The 21754-nt window shown below is 32.6% G+C and overlaps 4 protein-coding genes across 9 annotated transcripts; 2 read left to right on the forward strand and 2 right to left on the reverse strand.

Annotated features, from left to right (window-relative positions):
- Positions 1-2888, reverse strand: LOC8289361. Of its 4 annotated transcripts, none has more exons than XM_048370154.1 (4): positions 2598-2888; positions 2256-2338; positions 563-2162; positions 1-431 (listed from the first exon to the last, which is right to left on the reverse strand). In XM_048370154.1, the coding sequence occupies exon 3, from the start codon at positions 2078-2080 to the stop codon at positions 1181-1183; it is 900 nt and encodes a 299-aa protein (XP_048226111.1). In that variant the 5' UTR covers positions 2081-2162; positions 2256-2338; positions 2598-2888; the 3' UTR covers positions 1-431; positions 563-1180. The 4 variants fall into 4 exon arrangements, with proteins under 4 accessions (XP_048226111.1, XP_015584637.1, XP_025011959.1 ...); XM_015729151.3 differs by having other exon boundaries at positions 1-435; XM_025156191.2 differs by lacking the exon at positions 2598-2888 and adding an exon at positions 2442-2589 and having other exon boundaries at positions 1-435.
- A 5014-nt stretch (positions 2889-7902) lies between these two features.
- On the forward strand, positions 7903-10145 carry LOC8289442. 2 transcript variants are annotated; one of them, XM_015714939.3, is made up of 6 exons: positions 7903-8243; positions 8588-8689; positions 8822-8886; positions 9028-9083; positions 9182-9231; positions 9320-10145. In XM_015714939.3, exons 1-6 carry the CDS (start codon positions 7939-7941, stop codon positions 9321-9323), a joined length of 582 nt encoding a protein of 193 aa, XP_015570425.2. In that variant the 5' UTR covers positions 7903-7938; the 3' UTR covers positions 9324-10145. The 2 variants fall into 2 exon arrangements, with proteins under 2 accessions (XP_015570425.2, XP_015570424.2); XM_015714938.3 differs by having other exon boundaries at positions 7905-8243; positions 9182-9211.
- A 2527-nt stretch (positions 10146-12672) lies between these two features.
- LOC8289443 (peptidyl-prolyl cis-trans isomerase FKBP16-1, chloroplastic) lies at positions 12673-15257 on the reverse strand. 2 transcript variants are annotated; one of them, XM_002512192.4, is made up of 8 exons: positions 14832-15229; positions 14545-14730; positions 14370-14404; positions 14089-14182; positions 13907-13967; positions 13269-13314; positions 13122-13192; positions 12673-12957 (listed from the first exon to the last, which is right to left on the reverse strand). In XM_002512192.4, the coding sequence occupies exons 1-8, from the start codon at positions 14888-14890 to the stop codon at positions 12880-12882; spliced, it is 630 nt and encodes a 209-aa protein (XP_002512238.2). In that variant the 5' UTR covers positions 14891-15229; the 3' UTR covers positions 12673-12879. The 2 variants fall into 2 exon arrangements, with proteins under 2 accessions (XP_002512238.2, XP_025011915.1); XM_025156147.2 differs by having other exon boundaries at positions 12781-12994; positions 14832-15257.
- Positions 15258-15371: 114 nt separating this feature from the next.
- Positions 15372-21618, forward strand: LOC8289444 (zeta-carotene desaturase, chloroplastic/chromoplastic). The gene is made up of 14 exons (XM_015715119.3): positions 15372-16081; positions 16663-16787; positions 16945-17079; positions 17263-17335; positions 17493-17566; positions 17941-18045; positions 18150-18394; positions 18507-18594; positions 19020-19062; positions 19180-19336; positions 19466-19594; positions 20040-20112; positions 20687-20851; positions 21323-21618. The coding sequence occupies exons 1-14, from the start codon at positions 15895-15897 to the stop codon at positions 21488-21490; spliced, it is 1767 nt and encodes a 588-aa protein (XP_015570605.1). The 5' UTR covers positions 15372-15894; the 3' UTR covers positions 21491-21618.
- Positions 21619-21754: the final 136 nt, after the last annotated feature.

Genomic DNA, 21754 nt, shown 5'->3' on the forward strand with positions numbered 1-21754 from the left:
TTCACAGACACCTAAGGTGGGGGATCTTATTCAGATGATAAACTGAAGTAGAAAAGCAGACATGCCAGTGTACTGATATATGTTTACATATCTTGACATAAACATCATCTTGAAACAGGAAATGCAAATAAGAGACAAGAAATCTGAAAATGGTCTAATTAATGAAAGGCTGCTAACCTGCTACAAGCTTGAAATAAGACTAACAAATTCAAGAAAAGAGCACCTGAAAAATTACACGTGCTGTTGAAAACTGGGATAAAAATGCAATTGCAAAGAGCAAAGTGTCCAAGAGAACACTGATATTTCCCCTGCCGAGTTCGTGCAGAATCATAACCTAGAACAGGATCTAGACAGAGAACCAGCTGGAAATGTCTACATACAGGTATACCATGCTGCATTAGGAGAGGCCATAAGCCCAGAATCTGTCTAGGCTGCCTACATAGAGACATCATTGGCATAAAAACACAAAATATCCCAGCAAAATTTAATAATTGATACTTATTACTCAGCCATGCTAAAAAAATAAATGGTAAAAGTTAAGAATCAAGTTAGAATTTCATACCAAGATCCATCAACCGCAGATTTTAAATGCCGAAACTGGATTATTAGCATTCTTTTAAGTTCCTTTTCCAGCATTATGGTATGAGCAATCATTATATCTTATATGAATTCCAAGCATTCTCTAATCTGAAAATTCTTTCCCTGCAACACAGAGGTATCAATCTCAAACAAATAGAAAATCAACAAGAATTCTGTCAGCGATTATTGAAATGATTCTAGGAAAAGAAGCACATGCTTATGACCAAGACAACTTGCTATGGAGTGACCATTAAGGAGGTTTCAACTCAAAAAACTAATGAATAAAGATGTGCTATATGCTGCATGTCGAGGGAACAGAATCCGACCACAAATAAAAAACCTTCAAGCATTAACTTAAGTCTTGTGTTGATAATGGATATTTAAACGAACCAGTGAAGAAAAGGTAGCGGACAATTTATGGAGGGTATATAGCCAGCTATGAACACGAAATTGTATCAATTCAATTGCTCAAGTAACTCAACAGGGCAAAAAGAAGAAAGGAAAAACTGTTCAATCAAAGTAGGTGTAATCAATCACATAATCAATAAAAATCACAACTCCTAACTGTTCTGTTAGCACTCAAAGAAAAATTTCTGAGTCTCTATTCATTCTTCCAAGCATACAAAATCAATGAAAAACCGAGATTTTGTGATTTGGAATCCAGAAATCTCTGTGAGAAGGACCATGGTAACACATTTGGATCTGAAAGTGGTTGACTAGACCATAACTTCTCAGCTGAGAGGCATGTCTTGAACATAAAAACAGCATTCCCAACCGATGAGCCAAAGAGCCAGTTATGAACATCCCAAAGAACTTCTACTGCTAGCCCATCAACCAATATGGTATGATTCCCTCGGAACTTCCACCGCAGCCGCTTCACTTGCATCACAGTCTTACAGTCCACTCGAACTACAAGGCATGGATCACTAACACCAATTGTGTCACATTCAATCACAAGATCATGAACTTGACCATTGTCAGAAAACTGAGCCTTGGTGCTAAACACCCTCTTCCCAAAAACATGTTCTCTCTTTGAGACAAAAACAGCAGTCGAAGAAATAGGGGCGGCACTAGTTTTCTTGAAAGCTTCTTTTCTCATATCGCCAAGAAGAAGGACCATTTGCCTGTCGACAACAACACCTACATAAAATGCCTCTAGTGGTTCAGGACCAGATCCAAATTTAGCTGATGAAAGGTCCCAATAGATGTCAATTTTACAAGAATAGGCTTCTAAACTCTTAGACCCTTTTCTTTTCGAGAACAACCAGGGCTTAATGTCAACCTTGCATAAACACTGATTAGCAGAATCATCCATTCCAACACTTAAGCCTTGACCCATCAAATTCTTACTCCAAGTAATAGTGATCAAGCAAGAACGGCCTCGAATTCGACATTGATACACACAAGTTACTAAATTCTGTGCATTTTTACTAGTATTTGAAGATGAAGAATCTGCTACTTGTACCCCATTTTCACCAAAGCAAGAAGGAAAATCTCTCATCTTTTCAACAAAAAGACTCCAATTCACTACTGTAGAACACTCACTTGGGTCTTTCCTCAAACACTCGAGTTCAATTTCGCATCTAAAATTAATACAATAAAAAAAAAAACCTCAGAAATGGAGCAAACAGTAAACAAAAAGAAAAAAGTTAACACAAGAAATAAATAGCTCTTGCCTCAAAGATTCATCTCAAAAATGGTACAAAATCTGAAACTCAAGTCTTTATTCCATCTGGGTATCTTCTACTTTGATGCATCACTAGGAGAAAAGAAAACAGCGATCAATTGGAGAAGGAGAGAGAAGGCAAATCTAAATTGAATCGAAGACAAAATTGAGGAATGTAAGTGGTAAAGTAACTGACGAAAGAAGCAGACAAAAAGTAGACTGATTTCACTGTCAATGCCATCTCCAACAATAAATAATTAAGTAAAAACTTCAACTTTATTAAAACAAAAAAGAAAAACATCAATCCAAAATTGAAAAAGAAAAAGAAAAAAAATATCCAAATATGCAATACCTCTCAAGAAAGCGACAGGCTAAATAGGCAAGGGAACAAGAAAAAGGGCAAAACTTTGAAAGAAATAGCAACTCTGTATTGCTGGAAAGGCTGGTGGTTTGAAGATTACTCAACACTGAGAAAGGGAAAAAGGGCATTACTTTGTCTTTCTCTCTCTAAAAAATCACCTTTTTTTTTTTTAACCTGACAAGTATTCACATGTAAATAGAAGAGAAGAGACCGTAACATTTACAACCAGAGAAAAGAAAGAGAAAGAAAGAAACTGACTTTGAGACCTCCCTTCATTCATGAAACATAATTAATGCGGTTTAAGGTTAAGACCGTATATTTATAAGTTCATTATACTTCCATTTCTTAAATATATGAAATAATCAATCAGTTAATTAATTATCTTAATGAAGCTGGTTGTTTATTGTGGGATCATTTCAAACAAGTTAATGTAAGCACGTTGACATATTTAATTGTATTTAAACATCCTTAATTAACATTCTTTTTGGTTGCTTTTATTGAGAAATAATATATATATATATATATATATATATATATATATATATATATAAATTAAAAAAAATTTATTTAAATTTAGTATATTTTTTAACTGTTGATTGACATATATATTTATTAATTTTAAATAATATAATAAATATCAGTTATTAATATCAAAATATAAAATATTCATATTTCATTCATTTATTATAATATATGGGCTAAACCCATATAAAAAATTTTAAAATATATTTATCTAATAGCATTACAGTCCTAGAATCTCAATCTGGCCGGTAAAATAAGTCATATAAGTATATAGATTTTTTTTTTTGTTTTTCAAGATAATAGATTTATTTTCTTTTTTGATTTGTTGAATGTTAGATTTATTTATAATAATGATTACATATAATATTGAAAAGATTAAGTAGAAACTAGTTGATATATATAATTATAAATTATTATTTTTTTGTTTTGTAATAAAATTTTGGGAAAAATCAAGAGGAAATACTAATAATTTTATCTACAAAGCCTACCTCTATGAACTTTCTAATAAATTCCTCTATAAAAAGTCCCTTTATATGAAGTTTCTCTTATAGTACAAAGGAGGTGTTTTTTTATGACAAAATTGTTTTTAAGTACTTAAATTTTGAATTCAAATTATAGAAATTTGGTTTTTAGTGAAAAAAAAGAAAAGAAAAAAGAAAGACAGCAACAAATCTAAATTTATCTTTAGGGCCCACAATGCCTCTATGTTTTAATTAATTTCCATATTTCTCCATTTCTTTTATTTAGCTTTTCAATTATAAATTACGATGCTTTTATTTTTGCTACTTATTTTATTCCAAGAATCACTAAACACAAATCCTGGCGAAGATAATTCTTTGTCTAGTAACTATCACGCTTTCATGTAATTGGTCAACTTTTCTCCTTGAGAATAGAACGATGAAAAGGTGGTTCTCACGCAGATTCAGAGCGCGTGTGACATAATGGATGGCTTCTGTTCCAAGGACACATCAATTTAACTGATTAGTGGTAATAATTACTTTTTAAAGGAATAAAGACGTGGTGTTCACGTGCATCTGTCCGTGGTCAGTTTTGTGCGTTACAGCCCATCTTACTTCAGTTTACTTTGGGCCTTCTTTCAAGCCCACAAGTTATCTGTTAATTTGATTCTTAATTTCAACATTTAGAGTAAAATCAGTATTTAATCACACACTTAAAACTAAATAAAATTTATAACTGTAAATAAATTATAACTTAATAAAAATTTAATGTTATAATTTTTTTAAATTTTATATTTAATATTATTAATGAAATGACAGTAGTCAATAATAAAATAAAATACAAATATTTTATCATCTTATAAATAAAATTTATGAGACAAAACAATATTACCGTAACATAAAATATAACATAATATATATTTTTAATTTATATATATATAAATATTATTATATAGAGAGATAGTTTTTTAAAATAAAACTTAAAAAACGTATAACTTATTATAATTGAGAGTTCATTTCTATTTTTTAATTGATCCAAATTGAGACTGTAATTTTTTTATCACTTTAAAATATTTTACAGTATTTAAAAAATTAGTAAAATTATAAAATTTCATATATATATATTTAAATTCATTTCTTTAACTAATGTAAGTAAACACATTAAAAAAAAAAAAGAAGAAGAAAAAGGGTAATTGCCACTAGGGCTAGTTTAGTGTTGTTATAGGTATATATTTTTTAAGATTATTATTTTATCTTTTAATCTATTTATTAAGTAAAGCATATTTAAACTGTTTATTAAGAAATTAGAACTTAGTAAAAAAAAAATTAAAAAAGTTTAAAAGGAACCGGTGAAAAAGTGATAACTAAACGGCATGTAGTGTACTAGCTATACCTTTCTTGCATGGATGATGCATTAGCCATATTCTCTAATTATCTATATAAAATTATTTTTAAAAATATTTTTTTATATAAATTAATCTAAAATTTTGTTTAATAAATATATAAAAATATTGACAAATTACTGTAACGTATAAAATTCACCAAGATTAAAATATAGATTTAGCATGAGATACATAAGGCATTATTAATTGACCCGACATTGGCGCAATCAAAGGAAAAACACAAGAGTGTAACTTTAATTTGTTCGTGCCTTTGTAGTAAGATGTCTTGGGATAGGTTACAAACCGTTGGTGGGCTTAACTGTCATAATTAATTTGGTACCATTAAACTAATTAGGTCTGTATTGTATTGTATTGTATTATACAAAATAAATAAAAATAATACAATTATTTAATGTAAATATAGTCCGCACTTTCCCTAACATAACATAACCAAGGGGTTAGTCCAAAAATACAATATTTTGATCAATGCTAATATGTAAATTGGTTATCAGAATAATAATAAATTAAGAACATAATTTATTTTATACTTAGAAAATGTAATTGCTATTGTTAATTTACAAATTCTGGATTTTTCGTGACATATATGTGATATTATGACATAAAAGGAGATGATGTTATGAATGGTGTAATAGACAATAGGAAGGGTGAAATGAATGAAGAGAAGCAGACTTACTTTTTAAATGCCAAGGTGCTTTGGTACCTTTTTCATGAGTCTCTATAATATCTCTAATCCTTTCTGCACCAATTCCTTCAGAATTTGCAATCATGCACACAACCACATTTTCATAGCTTTTGACCTCCCAGAAGAACATTTCTCTTTTTCTTCCCATTTTACTCTTTTTATGTGATAAAGAAGGTAAATTTGTATAAGGCAATATATCATAATAATCAACCTTTTCTTTTCTCAATCAACATCCTTATTTTATTAACCAGTGCACTTAGGTCTAATATACATCTAGAGAATTTTTAGTGTGAAATTGAAATATTTTAATTATACCCATCAGATTTAGTAATTTGTTATCTGTTTAGCAGGTAATATTTTTTGCTCCATAAAACCTGCAACCTATTGAAATAGTTTTTTACAATAATTTATTAATTATGTGAATTTTCTATACTATTATTTCCATACTTCTTAATTTGAAATTATTTAACTACTAAATTCATTAAAATTTAAAACATTAATTAAAAACTTTAATTTTCTCTTCTTAATTTTTTAACAACTTCTATCAAACCTGTTGATTTGGTCAGCCTATTTTATTTATTGAATTATTTATATATTATAATTCAAATGAGACTCAGACACAACTTAAGCAATATGCTGTATCATATTAATATTTATACAACATTTACCTAATGTTAGGCTGCCTGGGCCTATCCTATATCCATTTTATACTTACTCGGACTTAAAAGGAGGCTTTCAGAAAGCTGACCCATTTGAAAAATTATTTATATTTCCTTTTTTTTTTTTTTTTTTTCTTTTCTCTCTTATTCATTAGAAGTCTCCTCGTGTATGCAGAATTTAGGATAAAAATAATATCAAATTTGAGATTTTAAATTTATACAAATGAAAATACACTAGATTTTTTTATAGTCGTATGTTAAAACTAAATAAAATTTATGCTTATGAGAAGATTATAATTTAATACAGGTTTAAATACTAAATTTTTTTCTTAGACTTAATATTTAATTTTGTTGGTGAAATAAAAGAAACCAACAATAATATAAATAAATATCTTATCATAAAATTGATGAGATAAAAAAATACTGCAGTAAAATAAAACATAGCATAAGAAATATTTTTTTAAATTATATATATAAATATTTTTTTAAAGATGAAATTTAAAAAATTTATAACTAGAATTTATTTCTATTAATAATTGATTCAAATATAAGTATTTAACTTCTATAATTATATAAAAATTATTCCTAAGCAGAGTATCACTCTTTTTACTGTATTGATCAAATTAAGATTTGATTGGCTTCCCATCCCATTTTATACAATAATTGAGAAAAAATATATTATTTAATTTATTTATTTTTATTGTAAAATTTGATTTGTTTTCTTGGATTTAGTTAAACCTGGAGAATTTTTAATTTTATCAAGTGGGAAAAAATTCATTTAAATTATTACTTTGTATTGCTTAGTTATCTCTATTTATTCAGTTGTTTCGGTCTTTATAATACGATTTTGTAGCAGATGGTCCAAATTTTGTATCTACTTGGAAAAACAATGACACGACGATTAGCATAATCCTAATATGATAGCACTTATCCATAATAATTCTAAAGGATAATCGAACAAGGGATAATTATAAATACTTTTTGAATTTTTTTTTCTTTAATCATTAAATTTGGTCTTTATATTTCAAATATAGACACATTTGGTCTCTCGGTCAAATAATTATTAATATGTATATTAGTGACATGTAAAATGATAAAAAGAAAACTTAAATATTAAAATGATATATATTATCTTACAAATCTTTTATTATACAATAATTTAGTCCCTAAAATTTATAATGCACTTTAATTTTTTATACTAATAATAGTTCATATTATTGACTAAAATTGTACTTTCTGACTTGATAATGTTCGAGTTATTTTACGTAAGAGAAATCAAAATAAAATATTATTTTATAAAATTATACATCATATTATGTATAAATACGAGACCGAGAAATTTTATTTTTAAAAATATGAGAATAGAAATGCATAATAATAACTAAAAAAAATCTTAAGCGAGGAATTATAATTATCCTTTGCCAAATTAGGCAGTGTAAGAGTTTAAGGTAATTTGCGAAAAACAGCATCAACTTGGCAAATGAGTCTTGAGAGAAGGATAACTACAATCATAATATTATTATCAGACCACTGCCTGATTAGCTGGACAATCATATGCCTCCATTTGTCCTCATTCATTACAAATCTCATAATATTAGTAAGTAGCCAATGAACCAGAGAGAGAGAGAGAGAGAGAGAGAGAGAGAGAGTTGTGTGGTTGTAATTGTATGCTGTTTGGGCAAAGAAAAAGGGAAGAAGATGGCTAAACATTCTTCTCTAGTAATAGATGCATGGATAAGAGAAGCCCAAGAAGTATCAAGATTGGTAGAGGACATAGAAACCAGGATCAGGAACAAGGACTTGGAGCAAGAATATAGGCTTAAAGACAATGCTAAGTCCAAGATTTTAGAAGTTGGCGTTAAGCTTGATCGTCTTGAATCACTCCTGCTCAATCCTCCTTCAAATCTCATTTTGTAATGTTTCCTCTCCCACTCTTTCTTTATGGATGTTTCTTGTTGCTTTTTCTTTTTCTGTATTCTTGATTTTCTTGCAAGTAGTTCTTTTATTTCTCCTTTGAATCGTTTTCTTTACCAAACATGTGTGATTTTTCATATTCGTTGCACTGGAAATGAAGAATTAGTACCCAGATGATGTTGTCTTTAATAATAAAAGATTTAAAAGGAAAATGAAGATTGCCGAATCACTTGATCCAACTGATCATAAAATTTTAACTGAGCAGGATAACTTCAAATCTATGGATCAGAAGCTGAATTTAATTAGACTGCTTAACTGATATGTAGTGGCAGTGCATTTGCAGAACTATAGAGGATTTGGAATTCCGATGGAAAATGCTATCAGACTTCCGGCTAAGAACAAGAGCGCTGGCTGCCAGTCTCTATCCATCACCGTCTATAAAGGGGTATGTTCCTTCTCATGCTCTTTTATCTCTTGGATTGAATATTAACCGAACCATCACATTTTCAGTTTCAAGTGTGGTAGGACAATTTGGTGGCTAAGAAATGTTAAATTTTTTCTTTTACTCCTTCTACAGGGCAAGAGGCTTGCCTGTTGCAAATACCAAAGGAATCATTGGGCCAGACAACAGTAATGACCAAGGTACAACTCCATTCATGTACGTTGAAATCAAGTCATAACACTATATACTGGAAAATATTCTGATACTTGGAAGACCTGATATTGATGTGTTTTAAGTAATGGTCCATATCTTAATCTTACTGTGTCAATATTTTGATGCAGATCAAATGAAGCCCTTCTTCTCCAAAGATGACTCAGAGATGCTTAAACCTCTTATTGTAAGTACCAAGTTCATATAGAATTGCTCTTTAATTTTTTTGCTCATTAGACTTCTAAACTTTTCTATGTTGCTTATGGCTTCTGTTACTTGATGCAGTCAGAGGATGCCACCCAAAGTCGAATGCAGGTACATTTTTTGAATATGAGGTGACAACCCTTATATTTTCTTTTTCTTTCTAATTCCAGTTTCAATTTCCGAATTAATTAACTTTCCTCTACTTGTGTGGCTAAGCAGATAAAGCCATCTGGGCCATTTACTCCAATGAGTATCCTCAGGATGCTGTGTTGGACCATCTGTTTGATTCTAGGAGCAGCCACACTTCTCTTTCTCCTGTTTATCCTTTGTGCAGTTATATAATCCATCTACTTTTCCCAGTGATTATGTACAGCTAGTGGTGTGTTTATCTTCGCTTCTTCATGACAGCAGAGCTGCAAATAATGGTTATACTCAGAAAAGTAGCTAAAAGAACTTCACTTGTCAATCGTATTTTTCTTTAATTAGTGGCCTCCAAAAACCTTCCTAGATAGAGAAAGATAAGGAAAGAAATGCTTCCGAATCTATCAGATTATCAATCAGGCAACATCTTCAACTCATTGTCTTCCATCAAGTTTTGGAATCTATTCATGGACTATCCTACTCGCCTGTTTGAACAGAGCAGACATATAAAATAAAAGTTAAAGACTGAGATTGAAGATAATAAATAGGCAGAAATGAAGAAAACACCTTTTGTTATTTCCAGCATAGCAGCAGCAAATTCTGAAGGAAGGCCAGGCTGCCGGAGAATGTGGAGATAGATTTGATCGAGGCCGCGATGGTGAACGGGGCTGATTCTAGGAGTAGCATAGACTAAGTTAGAAGCATATTTCTCATGTTCAGTGCACAAGTTACAGCGATGTTGATTGAATTCAAGCAGACGAGAGCATGCAATTGTTCTGGCAAAAGCTGCTAGCAAAAAATCATTAGGTTAGAAATATCCAAAAGAAAGAAATGCAAAGAACATTCAGAATCCATTTGTAAATAACAAATATTTAACACAGTGCACTCTGAAGTATTTTCTTGACTGTTTTAGATACTCATAATACTACAATGGAAGATTCTACGGCGATCTTATCTCTTACAAAGTAAATTAAGAACAAAGTAACCAAAGTAAACATTCAGACAATCTTTTAGTGGTGGGCAACAAACCTGCAGTTACATCAGTGATTATTGAAGGTAAGAAAGAAAAAAAAACAGCAGTAGAATGAATTGTAGCTTCTTCTGTCTGTCCAATATAAGGGACATCTCTTTACCTATAAATTAAAATGCTAAGTTTGACCACACTGTCAAAAATATTGCAGTTCAAAAAATAGAATGATTATCTTAATGAATCCATGGACTGGTTCAGATTCTCTTAGGTGTAGCAATCAGGTTATTCTCTTCCTTAAGAGTAAGACATGTGATAATTTTGTTTCCTTACATAATAATATACATGTCTTTGGTAGGGTTGAATGTCCCTTGGTGCTCCTCTTTCTGTTCCTATCTCTGCGAAATTATATGCATGTTCTAGTAAACAATGTTGTTAACACACTCCAACATTATTAACCTTTTTATTACATAAAAGTAGTGCAGTCAAGTACATAAATTGGAAGGACACTATTGAGCAAGAAATGAGAAATATACACACACATATATATATATATCCTTGGACGAAAAATCCACTTCTTCTAACAAAAGGCATGGCACAATTGGTACAACGTTTTTGAAACAGTGCTTGGACCCAATAATTCTCATATAATGGCTAGCAACATAAATGTTTATATAAATATAAACACACAGACGTAGAGAGAGGAGTAGACATAGTCTTGCATCTATTGTCTAAGGAATACTTTCAAGTGAAAATGAGGAAGATAAGACATTGCACCAAACATTCATTCAAAATTTTTATAAGCATCTTTGGCCTGCAAACTAGAAGTGGTATTCTATAATTTACCTTTGTCTAAGCAAAGCAAACATCTTCCCATCTCTTTTTTCTTTGTGAGGTTCTTTTCCTCTCTCTCTCTCCCTCTCCTTCTCTATAGCTATATGTTCTTCAACATTTTCTTTTACCTAACATGAAACTCTTTCATTTCCTGAAATGGGTTGGCTTCGATCCTTCTTCTCTCCATTGAAGAAGCTCTGGTTTCGCATGCACTCGACTCATAAAAAGAGTACTAAATCTTTTCTGCATTTTTTTTTCTGTTTTACTTCTTTCCATTGTGTTTCATGTTTCCATGCACTCTAGTCTCTAGCCAATGAGAATAAGAAAATATACATATTGGAATTGAACCCCAACTTATGAATTTCAAGTTCATTTTCTGCAAAGAATCTTTTTCATACAATAATGATTCATGTCTCCTGAGGCACACTTTCATACAATGCCACATTTACCAGCTATAGCTTATCAGCATTCATGATTATACTTTCTTTGTCAAAATCATTTCATTTAGATCCTATTTGCATGTGGCCATATATTATTGTTAATTTCGTTTGTATTTTTTTAGGTAAAGGTATATACATTCTATATGAAGATGTGAAGTCCTGCCCGAGTGAAGATGTACATGTTCTTTGGTCTATACTTGTAGAATCAAATGCACCTTCCATCCCACAGAAATAGTTTCGATGCTAAAAGTTTCAGAGACTAAGAGAAGAGTTGAAGAGGAAAAGAATATGAGCTTGAAACTCATATTATCACAACCTTCTTTCTTTTCTCATCAAATGCAATATGATTTTTATTTTTTTATATACTTTTAGCAGAAATGATATGAATTGGGTTTCTAGATGGTGGTTCAGTCTAACTATGTAAAATTTCAAGTTTGAATTAGTGAGTTACCTTGTCCATGTTTTTGGCAGTTGGGATTGCAGCTTATCACTTTTCAAAGTGTGTAATGAGATGTCTTGAGGTTGAAACATGTCAAATTTGCCCTTTCTTCAAAACAAGTTTAAGATGACAGTGATGTCTATCAATTGCTAATGGAACAGACAATTACTGTACAGCAATTACAATTTGGTAGACACTATGCAACATTTTCCTTGTGGACATTACATAATTCAATCTTGCGAAATCAATGGCTTCAATTATTAACCTCCTATTGGTCGACCGACACTTTCATCAAGGTGAAAATATATAAAATTATATGAATAAAAGTTATGTCATGCCCCATCAATTATTGAAATCGAAAAGGAAGTGCCAAAAATTGCATTTTCAAGTTGGGTCAAATTGTGAAATTTGATTATACCAGTGAGAATAACAATAAAAAAGTTAATTAGGCCAAAAACGAATCTGATGCTAAGAATTGGAACGAAAACTGTATAAAATGAAATAAGTGCATATGGTATAGGAAATCTGACACGGAAAAAAAGGTGTAGAGGGTCTAAAGGAACCTATATACAACAATAAGGTTTTGGCGGAAAGTTCATCTTCATCAGACAAGGACTAATAACAAGTAACAACATCCTTGATAAGTAAAAAATTAATGCAGGTTTCTAATTATTGAGGCCACTTCATGAATAAAGCAAAAGGTTATTCATCTTAGCATGTATAGGAACTAGCAAATCAATCACAACAGTAATTTACGAATCAATATTGTTATCTATATCATCACAGAATTTTATAAACATGTATGGAACAAATGAAGGGTTTCCAACAACTTAACTAAATCTTAATCTCAAGAATTAAGTAGCTATATGAATATCCATTGCCTGGCTCTTGTTTACATGTTTACAAAAGTAGTGAAAGTAAAGATACAATTTTCATAAGTATGTGCACACAGGAAAACTCAAAGAACTTTCAGGAGCTGCACCTCGAATATCAAGGGCTCCTTTGCATGAGAGAGGAGGCTTCGTCGAGGGCCAAACTGCAGCGAAGAGTGATCACCATAGCTGGATTAAGTACTCCAGAAAAGAAAAAGAAAAAGAAAAAGAAAAAGAATGACATTTCGGTTTTAGAGGTTCATGCGCTTGAGGCTCCAAGGATGATGCAATCATGCAAATACAGATAAAAGGAAGTAAGGGATTAAACCTCGTCAGGGACTGGTTGCAAGTTTTCATTTATGTATCCAACAGAAGGTGGTATCAATGCTCTTCTCTTGCCTGAGGATTATAGATTAGAACAAATCATTTTGAGGAGAGTAATTTCAGTACATCTATGTCTTTAAATAGAACATACCTCCAACCTTCATGCCAATTATGACTTCTTTCAGGCCTTTAATGATCTGACAAAAGGAGATACTTACAATATGAAAGCACGTTTTTCAATAGAAACACAAGGAAGCAAGATGACAACAATTTTAAGCTATTAGGCCAGTAATACAATGATTAAGAATCTGTCTCTTGCAAAAGATATGTGACTTGAGACTTTGAAAAAGTAGAATCACAACAAAAGATTGATAATTAGATTCAACATCATGTTTTCTCTTTCCCCTTCTGTTTTACCCTGCCCTCCCCTTTCATCTACATCATCATATCATCTTTCACATCACTTATCATACACAGCATTACGTGCCTCGTCACTATTTTCCCTTCATTTCCTAAATTCTCACCGTCAATTCTTTCTGTTGTATCACTAGAATGATTCATTCACACAAGTCTTTCGTACTATCTTAGATTTCAATATGCTAGCATGTTGTATTGAACAACGTATGACAGCGTAACTATTGTGTGCCGAAAGAAAATTAAACAAAAAATCTATAATTACAAACTTGAATAAAACATAATCTTGAATTAAATTAACTAAGAACCATACATGCACCATATTCCTACAAGTTCAGCATTCTAATCCAATGAAACATGAATCTCTGGACATACCCTATTCTCATCCAAAGGAAGTATGACAGGTGAGCTTTCCCCACTGAATTGATCCACTGTGCTGTATTAAGTAGAATTAGAATATAAAAAGAGTACAGTCCATTTGATTGAAGATGAGAATATAAAGACAAACTTATATTCTAGAATTAATCAGCAATGCATAACTATCCCTGGTGGTTTACCTGTGAACAAAATAGCCATTTGAGCGGCGGCATACATAATTTACTTCAACTACATCTCCTTCATGAGCTTCTTGACCTTTTCCATCAACAATTTCTAGAAATAAAAGTAAGAAATCGAGTTCTTAATTCTAGGAATTAGATATTAATTTGAGCTGGATAGCTTAATTACTGCTCCTATATCTTATTTCACTGTTCACCATCCCCAACCCATTTTAGGTCTATCTCTCTGTGTCCGTTACTCCTACAAACAGAACAAGTGCAGAACCAAGAAAAATGGATACCTCGAATTCTCACCCCATTATCAAACTTCAATGTCCTGAACGCTTCAAAATGCCAAACAAAACAAATCTCATATGAGAACTAATACAATTTATGAAAAAGGTTAAAATCTTTTGTTTTTTCCTGGGAGCAAAAAGGAAAAAGAAAATAAAGCCAAAAACACATACAACATTTTACCGAATAATTTCAGGTTCTTCCATCCCTGGCATTGGGGCAGCAAGAACAGGATTATTACTAATACATAGCAGAACTGTGTTCAACCCAATACACTTCAATATCACCCTCCTTGGCATTCTTTTTACATGTAGTGAAGTAAAATTGTCATCCAAGTTCATTGTCATAGCATCTCTACTTCTCTTATTGCTGCCGGGTTTTGCAAAAGTTGCACGATTGTCAGTGAATTTAACAATAATTGGCTACTATTAGAATATAATGATTGCTCCAAGTCTAGAGAAAATGTTTACCTTGAAGATTGGACAACTGAAAGGAAATTGAACATGGTTTGCAACGGAAGCCCCTCCATTTCCCAGAAAGTGTCACCGAATGAAAAATTTGGCTGATGTTGATAAGTCTTATCAAGAGGATAAAGCTTTTCTTCTTTATTTTTGTTTTAGTCGGACGCAGGCTTTAAGTTAGACAATAGGCTAGTCTGTCCTTGCATTCTTACAACTAATTTACTATTTGCAAATTACAATATCAATCAGTATATTTCTGATTGATTGCTAGTAAACAGTAATGGCTTATTTTCCTGTCAAAGTTGAACCTAGCTAAACTTTTTTTTTCTTCCCTTTTATTAATTACCCATTAGGCTTTAGTGTCACTTTGTTGTAGTTTAGGATGGGCTCGGGCTGGCATGCTGTTTTGTTTTTCTTTTAATGCGTTATCTGATGAATTTATAATTAAACTAGTCATGAAAAGGGAGTGAACGTGGTCCATTTCCTTCCTGTGGAGAAAGAATGGAAAAGATAAGGGCGCAATTTCTGTTAAACCCAGTACCAAAAACCAATGAAATGATAACACCCATTTTCATCAAAACGACACTTAAACATTTCCATTAAAAGGTTGATGTAAATAAAAGATTAAATAAAAGATTAAACAAAGCTCTCTCTTGCTGTCCTGAATTTTGTTGGTCCATTATCCTTCTCTTTTAGTGGCAAAGCCACCCAAGTGAAACTTTTGCCAACCGCAATAACCTCCAAAAGAAAAAGAGCACAAAAGACACCACCTTGTCCAAAGAAAGAATCTTTAAACAATGCCAAACTAAACTCTTATTATGTCTTAATTATCTATGCTTTAAGCATCTTCCTCAAGATACCCTCTTTTCTCTGTTTATAACGCTTTGTCTGTTATGTACCTATGACCGTTCTTTTTAAACTTGAACTTGTTCATGTTAAAAATTGACACTTTATTGGTTCGAAGTTAGAAAAGACGTTCACTTTCTTGTTTATACCTTTATCTTTCTTTCTTGAAAGATAGGTAAAAAGAATTGGACTTTCTTGATTTTTCTTTTCAAAGCTTCGAAAACTTATGATGGCTTCATCGATTCTTCTTCCGGCCAATTCTGTTGCTGGAACTAGAAGGAGGACTCCAGGATTCTTGCTTTCTGGTGATCGCCGCTCGTCGACGGCTCAGGTGGTGAGGACTCAGAGGTTGTTCTTTGTTCGCTCTGCTTTGGATTCCCTGGAAACAAAAGTGTCTGATATGAGTGTTAATGGTAAATTCTATATTCTTTTATTTGCTTTAATTTGTGTTCTTTCTTGTGCAAGGTCTGATTTTACGCTTATCTAATTTCAAATTTTTTTCTTAAATTCCTGAGAGTGGAGATAGTGTTTTCATTAGAATTTTTCTGATCGGTATTATAGACAATAGCTAATCGAGGGCATGGAACAGTGTTTTGTTGGTGAAGTGGATTTTTGCATTTACTATTAATTTCAACTGGACTTTTACCGGCAATTAGCTTCTGGGATGTTATGGAGTCACTTTTCCAGTTGCAATAGGTCCAATTAGTTAGTTCGTAGCAGCTGGTACATTCCAGATATTTGTTGGAAATGAATATTGAAAATTCTGTTGAAAGAATTGGAGTAAACTACTTCTAGGCTCAAGACTTGGTAAAATCACAGAAAACATATTACGGATTATGATCAAGTTCAGTGCGTGCTTTTAATGATCTTTTCATTCTCTTTATTTAGTGCCACTTTAAGGTCAGTGAGATATTTGATATTTTCCAGTTGTATAAGAAATGCGAACTTAAATCATTCTTGTTTTCTGCCTTACATTGAATCGTATACTTGCCAGCTCCAAAGGGGTTGTTTCCACCTGAACCTGAGCATTATAGAGGACCAAAACTGAAGGTGGCTATTATTGGAGCTGGGCTTGCAGGGATGTCAACTGCAGTGGAGCTATTGGATCAAGGCCATGAGGTGTTGCTCTTTTAAATCTCTAAGGCCTTATGGTGCTATCAAAGATCTTTTGATGTGTTTGTTTATCTGCAATTATTTTTTCTTTTTAATCCCGATAACTTCATCCTGTTGGAATTCCAAAAGAATGTGAGTTTAAATCACAAATGTTTCTTTGCAGGTGGACATATATGAATCAAGGACCTTTATTGGTGGTAAAGTGGGTTCATTTGTGGACAGACGTGGAAATCACATTGAAATGGGACTTCATGTCTTCTTTGGCTGCTATAATAATCTTTTCCGTTTGATGAAGAAGGTGAAAAATGCTTGATTGCTGTATAATGAAATTAATGAACTGAGTTAGGATTGAACTCTAATTTCACCCCATCATATTTTCTTTGAGGGTTCATATCAAACACATTTCCATGTATCAAACTTTTCTTATGTAATTATTTATATGGTCTCTATAGTCTTTCTCAAAATCTATGTATGAACGAAGGTGGGTGCAGATAAAAATCTACTTGTGAAGGAGCATACTCACACATTTGTAAACAAGGGGGGTGATATTGGTGGTAAGTTTTGGTTCTTGATTGTCTTTGATCAAATTTTACTTTGCATTAGCTATAGCTCAGTATTACCTTTGGCTTATTCAGTCTGAAATCCTTCTTTATTTTGGTATGGCCAAACTTGTGTTTTTAAATTCTTTGATAAGCTTGACTTGGATTGCAGAGCTTGATTTTCGGTTTCCAATAGGAGCTCCCTTGCATGGGATCCAAGCATTTTTGACCACCAATCAACTTAAGGTAATTTTATGACCAGTATGGCCAATCTGAATCTGAATCTTATTCAATATCTGTTTCTTAGTATGACCTCAACAAGGTTGTGATTGATGCGTCTTGAGTCAAGTAACTACTTGTTAGTAGCATTGCTGCACAGTGTAACAGCCTAAGTTTTTTCAATTAACTTTGCATCAATAGTGAAAAATGCAAAAAAAAAAAAAACTTTTTATGGTCCTCTAACTATAGAGTGTGAACTTGTTCGAGGATATTGAGTAGACAGTTAATAAATTACACTTGACTATATCTTTCATAGTTTGCATTCTCTTCAACTAGTGGTTGATTTCATGCTCCACTGAAATACTCTTGATGCATTTCCTGTTAATGATGTTCAAATGCAGACGTATGATAAAGCAAGAAATGCTGTGGCTCTTGCCTTAAGTCCAGTTGTGAAGGCCCTCATTGATCCAGATGGAGCAATGACGGACATAAGGAATTTAGATAGTGTAAGCAATGATACATTGTTCATTTCAGATTTTGATTACTTACTGATGGCGTCTCTTCATTTATACGTAGTGTTATACTTAACGAATGCATTTTGTTCTTCCAGATCAGCTTCTCTGATTGGTTTTTGTCTAAAGGTGGCACACGCACAAGTATCCAAAGAATGTGGGATCCTGTTGCATATGCCCTTGGGTTCATTGACTGTGATAACATCAGTGCTCGATGTATGCTCACTATATTCTCCTTGTTTGCCACTAAAACAGAGGCTTCGCTACTACGCATGCTTAAGGGTTCTCCGGATGTTTATTTAAGCGGTCCCATTAGAAAGTATATTGAAGATAAAGGAGGCAGGTATGGCGGAAACACGAGATATAAATTTAAACTTAGTATCTATTGGATTATTTTTCACCGTTATTGTTGTTGTTTTAAATGTTCATTTGAAATCTTTTATCTGCTTGAGCAGGTTTCATTTAAGGTGGGGATGCAGACAGATACTCTATGATACGTCTGCTGATGGAGAAACATATGTTACAGGGCTTGCCATGTCAAAAGTAAACGGCTATTCGTGTTACTTCTCTTACATATGAGATCCCATATGACATTGATCCGGTGTTTATCTAGTTATGATTGTTACTCACTTGAATATCACATGCATTTGAATCTCTCTGATTTCAAGATGACTGGTCAGAGTTTCAAATACCAACTAGACAATAATATCATCTAATTTCTGATAAACAGCTAACAATACAATTTCTAAAAGAGGTCTAAGAAGCTGCAAAAGATAAAGCATTACTCTGCACCTTCTAAATTTATTGTATTTTGCTGCAGTTGGTCAAAGACGATAAACATCCTATTTTCTGTCATTGTTTTCATGGACTTTGTCACATGTTTGCATCTATAGGAAAAGTTCTCTATTTTATGTCCCTTAGCCAGTGTTTATATAAGTTTTCATAGTGAAAGTTTCATTTCTTTGCAGTCAACTAACAAGAAAGTTGTGAAAGCTGATGCTTATGTTGCAGGTCTGTATCCAAATATTCCTTCCCTGTCAGAACTCAAATCCCATCCTCTTCTTGTATCACATGATCATATTTTTCCTTTCAATTCTGTACTCATTCTACTGTTCCATTTGATGGCAGCATGTGATGTCCCTGGAATCAAAAGATTACTTCCATCTCAGTGGAGGGAATCAAAGTTTTTTGATAATATTTATGAGCTAGTTGGAGTACCTGTTGTAACGGTTCAACTTAGATATGATGGCTGGGTCACGGAGTTACAAGATCTAGAGCGATCAAGGTGAATATCTCTTCTATGTTGCTGTTCCTATTGTGTGAAAAAACATGCTTTCAGTATTATCTGGTTTTCTTTTTGACAAGATGTTCTTTATTTATTTCTTCATGGGCCTCTATTTCTTTTGACTGGTAGGCAATCAAGGCAAGCTGTGGGTTTAGATAACCTTCTGTACACTCCAGATGCAGATTTTTCTTGTTTTGCGGACTTAGCACTCACTTCTCCGGAAGATTACTACATTGAAGGACAAGGATCATTGCTCCAGTAAGGGAAAGATTCTGTTACTGTTGTGGATAATTACCATACTTCTTCTTTTGCACTCAGGCAATGTTGTTCTATCTGATATATGCCCTATGGCTGTCCTTGAATGATTCAAGGTCACCACTGAATGTTGTGGTCACTGAATGCTAAGAGATAAATCAAGTTTGCCTTTGCAATTACACTAAATGGGTAAAATAGAAAGACAGTTTAAAACTGGTCAGTCATCAAAGGCTTAAATCAAGCTTAAGCATTAGTTTATATGTATGGAATTTTAAGGCGTCAACAGCCCTATAGTACAATGCTACCAATTCCTTTAGCGAAATGATAATCACCTTTCATGTTCATATATTCACCTGTAGACTTAAGTTTTTTTATCCCATGCATACATTTCTTAGTGCTTTCTTTATATTCATGTCATATTCAGTCATACCAAAACTGTAATTTTCAGATGTGTTCTTACACCCGGTGATCCTTACATGCCCTTGGTAAATGAAGAAATCATAAAGAGAGTATCAAAGCAGGTTGGTGGCTTCTAAGCAACATCTCATGGTACCTGAAGTGATTTATTATCTAAAAGCTCTCTTATGCACTATGAAAGTTGAGAAAGAGCTCGTGGTTTATGGATGGCCATTGAACTCAATTTCTATATGCTTTATGATCTTGCGTCTTATTTTAAATTGACAGGTTTGATAGAAGTTCTTTTATTTCTATGAGATGTCTGGCTTAAGAATATTACACATGCTTGCACAGCATGAACTTGGCTTCAGATTCAGCATTGCACACTGCAGATCTTTCGTGTTCACGTTTGGCATAGTGGAAGCAATTTCCACTTGATTTTGTGAAAAACACAAATCTCTGTTCACAATTTGGATGATTAATGCTCTTGGCAGTCTGAACTCTAGAACCAACTTGGAGCTCTTTTAGTTATCTCTAAAATTTGTTCTGCTGTGAATCTATTGTAAAAAATGGTTAATAAAAATTCTTATTGTTAACTACTTTTGACAGTGATGTTATTTGCTTATTGCAGTGTCGTTGTCAATAATGATAATGCAATGTTCTAACTATCCTTCTCTCTTTTTTCTTTTAATGATTCAGGTTTTGACTTTATTTCCGTCATCCCAAGGCTTAGAGGTTATCTGGTCATCCGTAGTAAAAATTGGGCAATCTTTATATCGCGAAGGACCTGGCAAAGATCCCTTCAGACCAGATCAAAAGACACCTGTGAAAAATTTCTTCCTTGCTGGTTCTTATACAAAACAGGTAATTTTACCTTTTCCAAAACTTTACATTTTTGTTCCTCACACAAATTTTGGGATTAGCCTTACCTACCAGAATTTAAAAAAGAGGGAAAATAAAAGAAGGAAAGAAAACAGAAGGCTTAAATAAATTAAAGGAGAGATGAGGATAATTGACATGATATAAGGTGTATAAATGGTCCTGTGCTCCCCTTATCAAGTTTTCAGATGTATGTATGCTTCACATTGAGCAAAACTTGGGCAAAACATACATTCTTTTCATTTATACATCTTAAATGGCTCATTCAGCAAAACAAGTACTTGTCTTATTACTGATATAGCAAGTTATTGCGTAACTTTTATCACGCCTCTATATATGTACAAGCTTACAGCCAATGGAACCTTGGTATGTCTGCTAGAAATAGTACTTGTCATCCACTAAACTTGCTAGTTTGAATGTGATAATAAGAAACTATGGCTCTACTACGTTGAACAGGATTACATAGACAGCATGGAGGGGGCAACTTTATCCGGAAGACAGGCTTCAGCATATATATGTGAAGCTGGTGAAGAACTAGTTGCATTGAAGAAGAAGCTTGCTGCCGTTGAATCTCCAGAATGCCCACAGTCTGCTGCAGTCGCTGATGAGCTGAGTCTTGTATGATGTAGGCGGTAGTCATGGCAACATGCTTTTCTTTTCTTTTTTTTTTTTTTTTTTCCTTAAAAAATGGAAAATTATGTATTGAAATGGAATTTGAATACCAATATATATAAAAGGTTAGTTTCAGCGTATGAAGCAGTCCATGCATTTACTTTTGGTCATTGTATGGCAGTGCCTGGTTTGATTGTTCTCGAAAATATTACATTTGTCTTGAACTAACAATACTACAATATGACCTAAAGTGTATATGATGATGGCTGGCTCTAT

The sequence above is a fragment of the Ricinus communis genome, chromosome 10 (assembly GCF_019578655.1).
Source record: "Ricinus communis isolate WT05 ecotype wild-type chromosome 10, ASM1957865v1, whole genome shotgun sequence".
NCBI classification, from domain to species: Eukaryota; Viridiplantae; Streptophyta; class Magnoliopsida; order Malpighiales; family Euphorbiaceae; genus Ricinus; species Ricinus communis.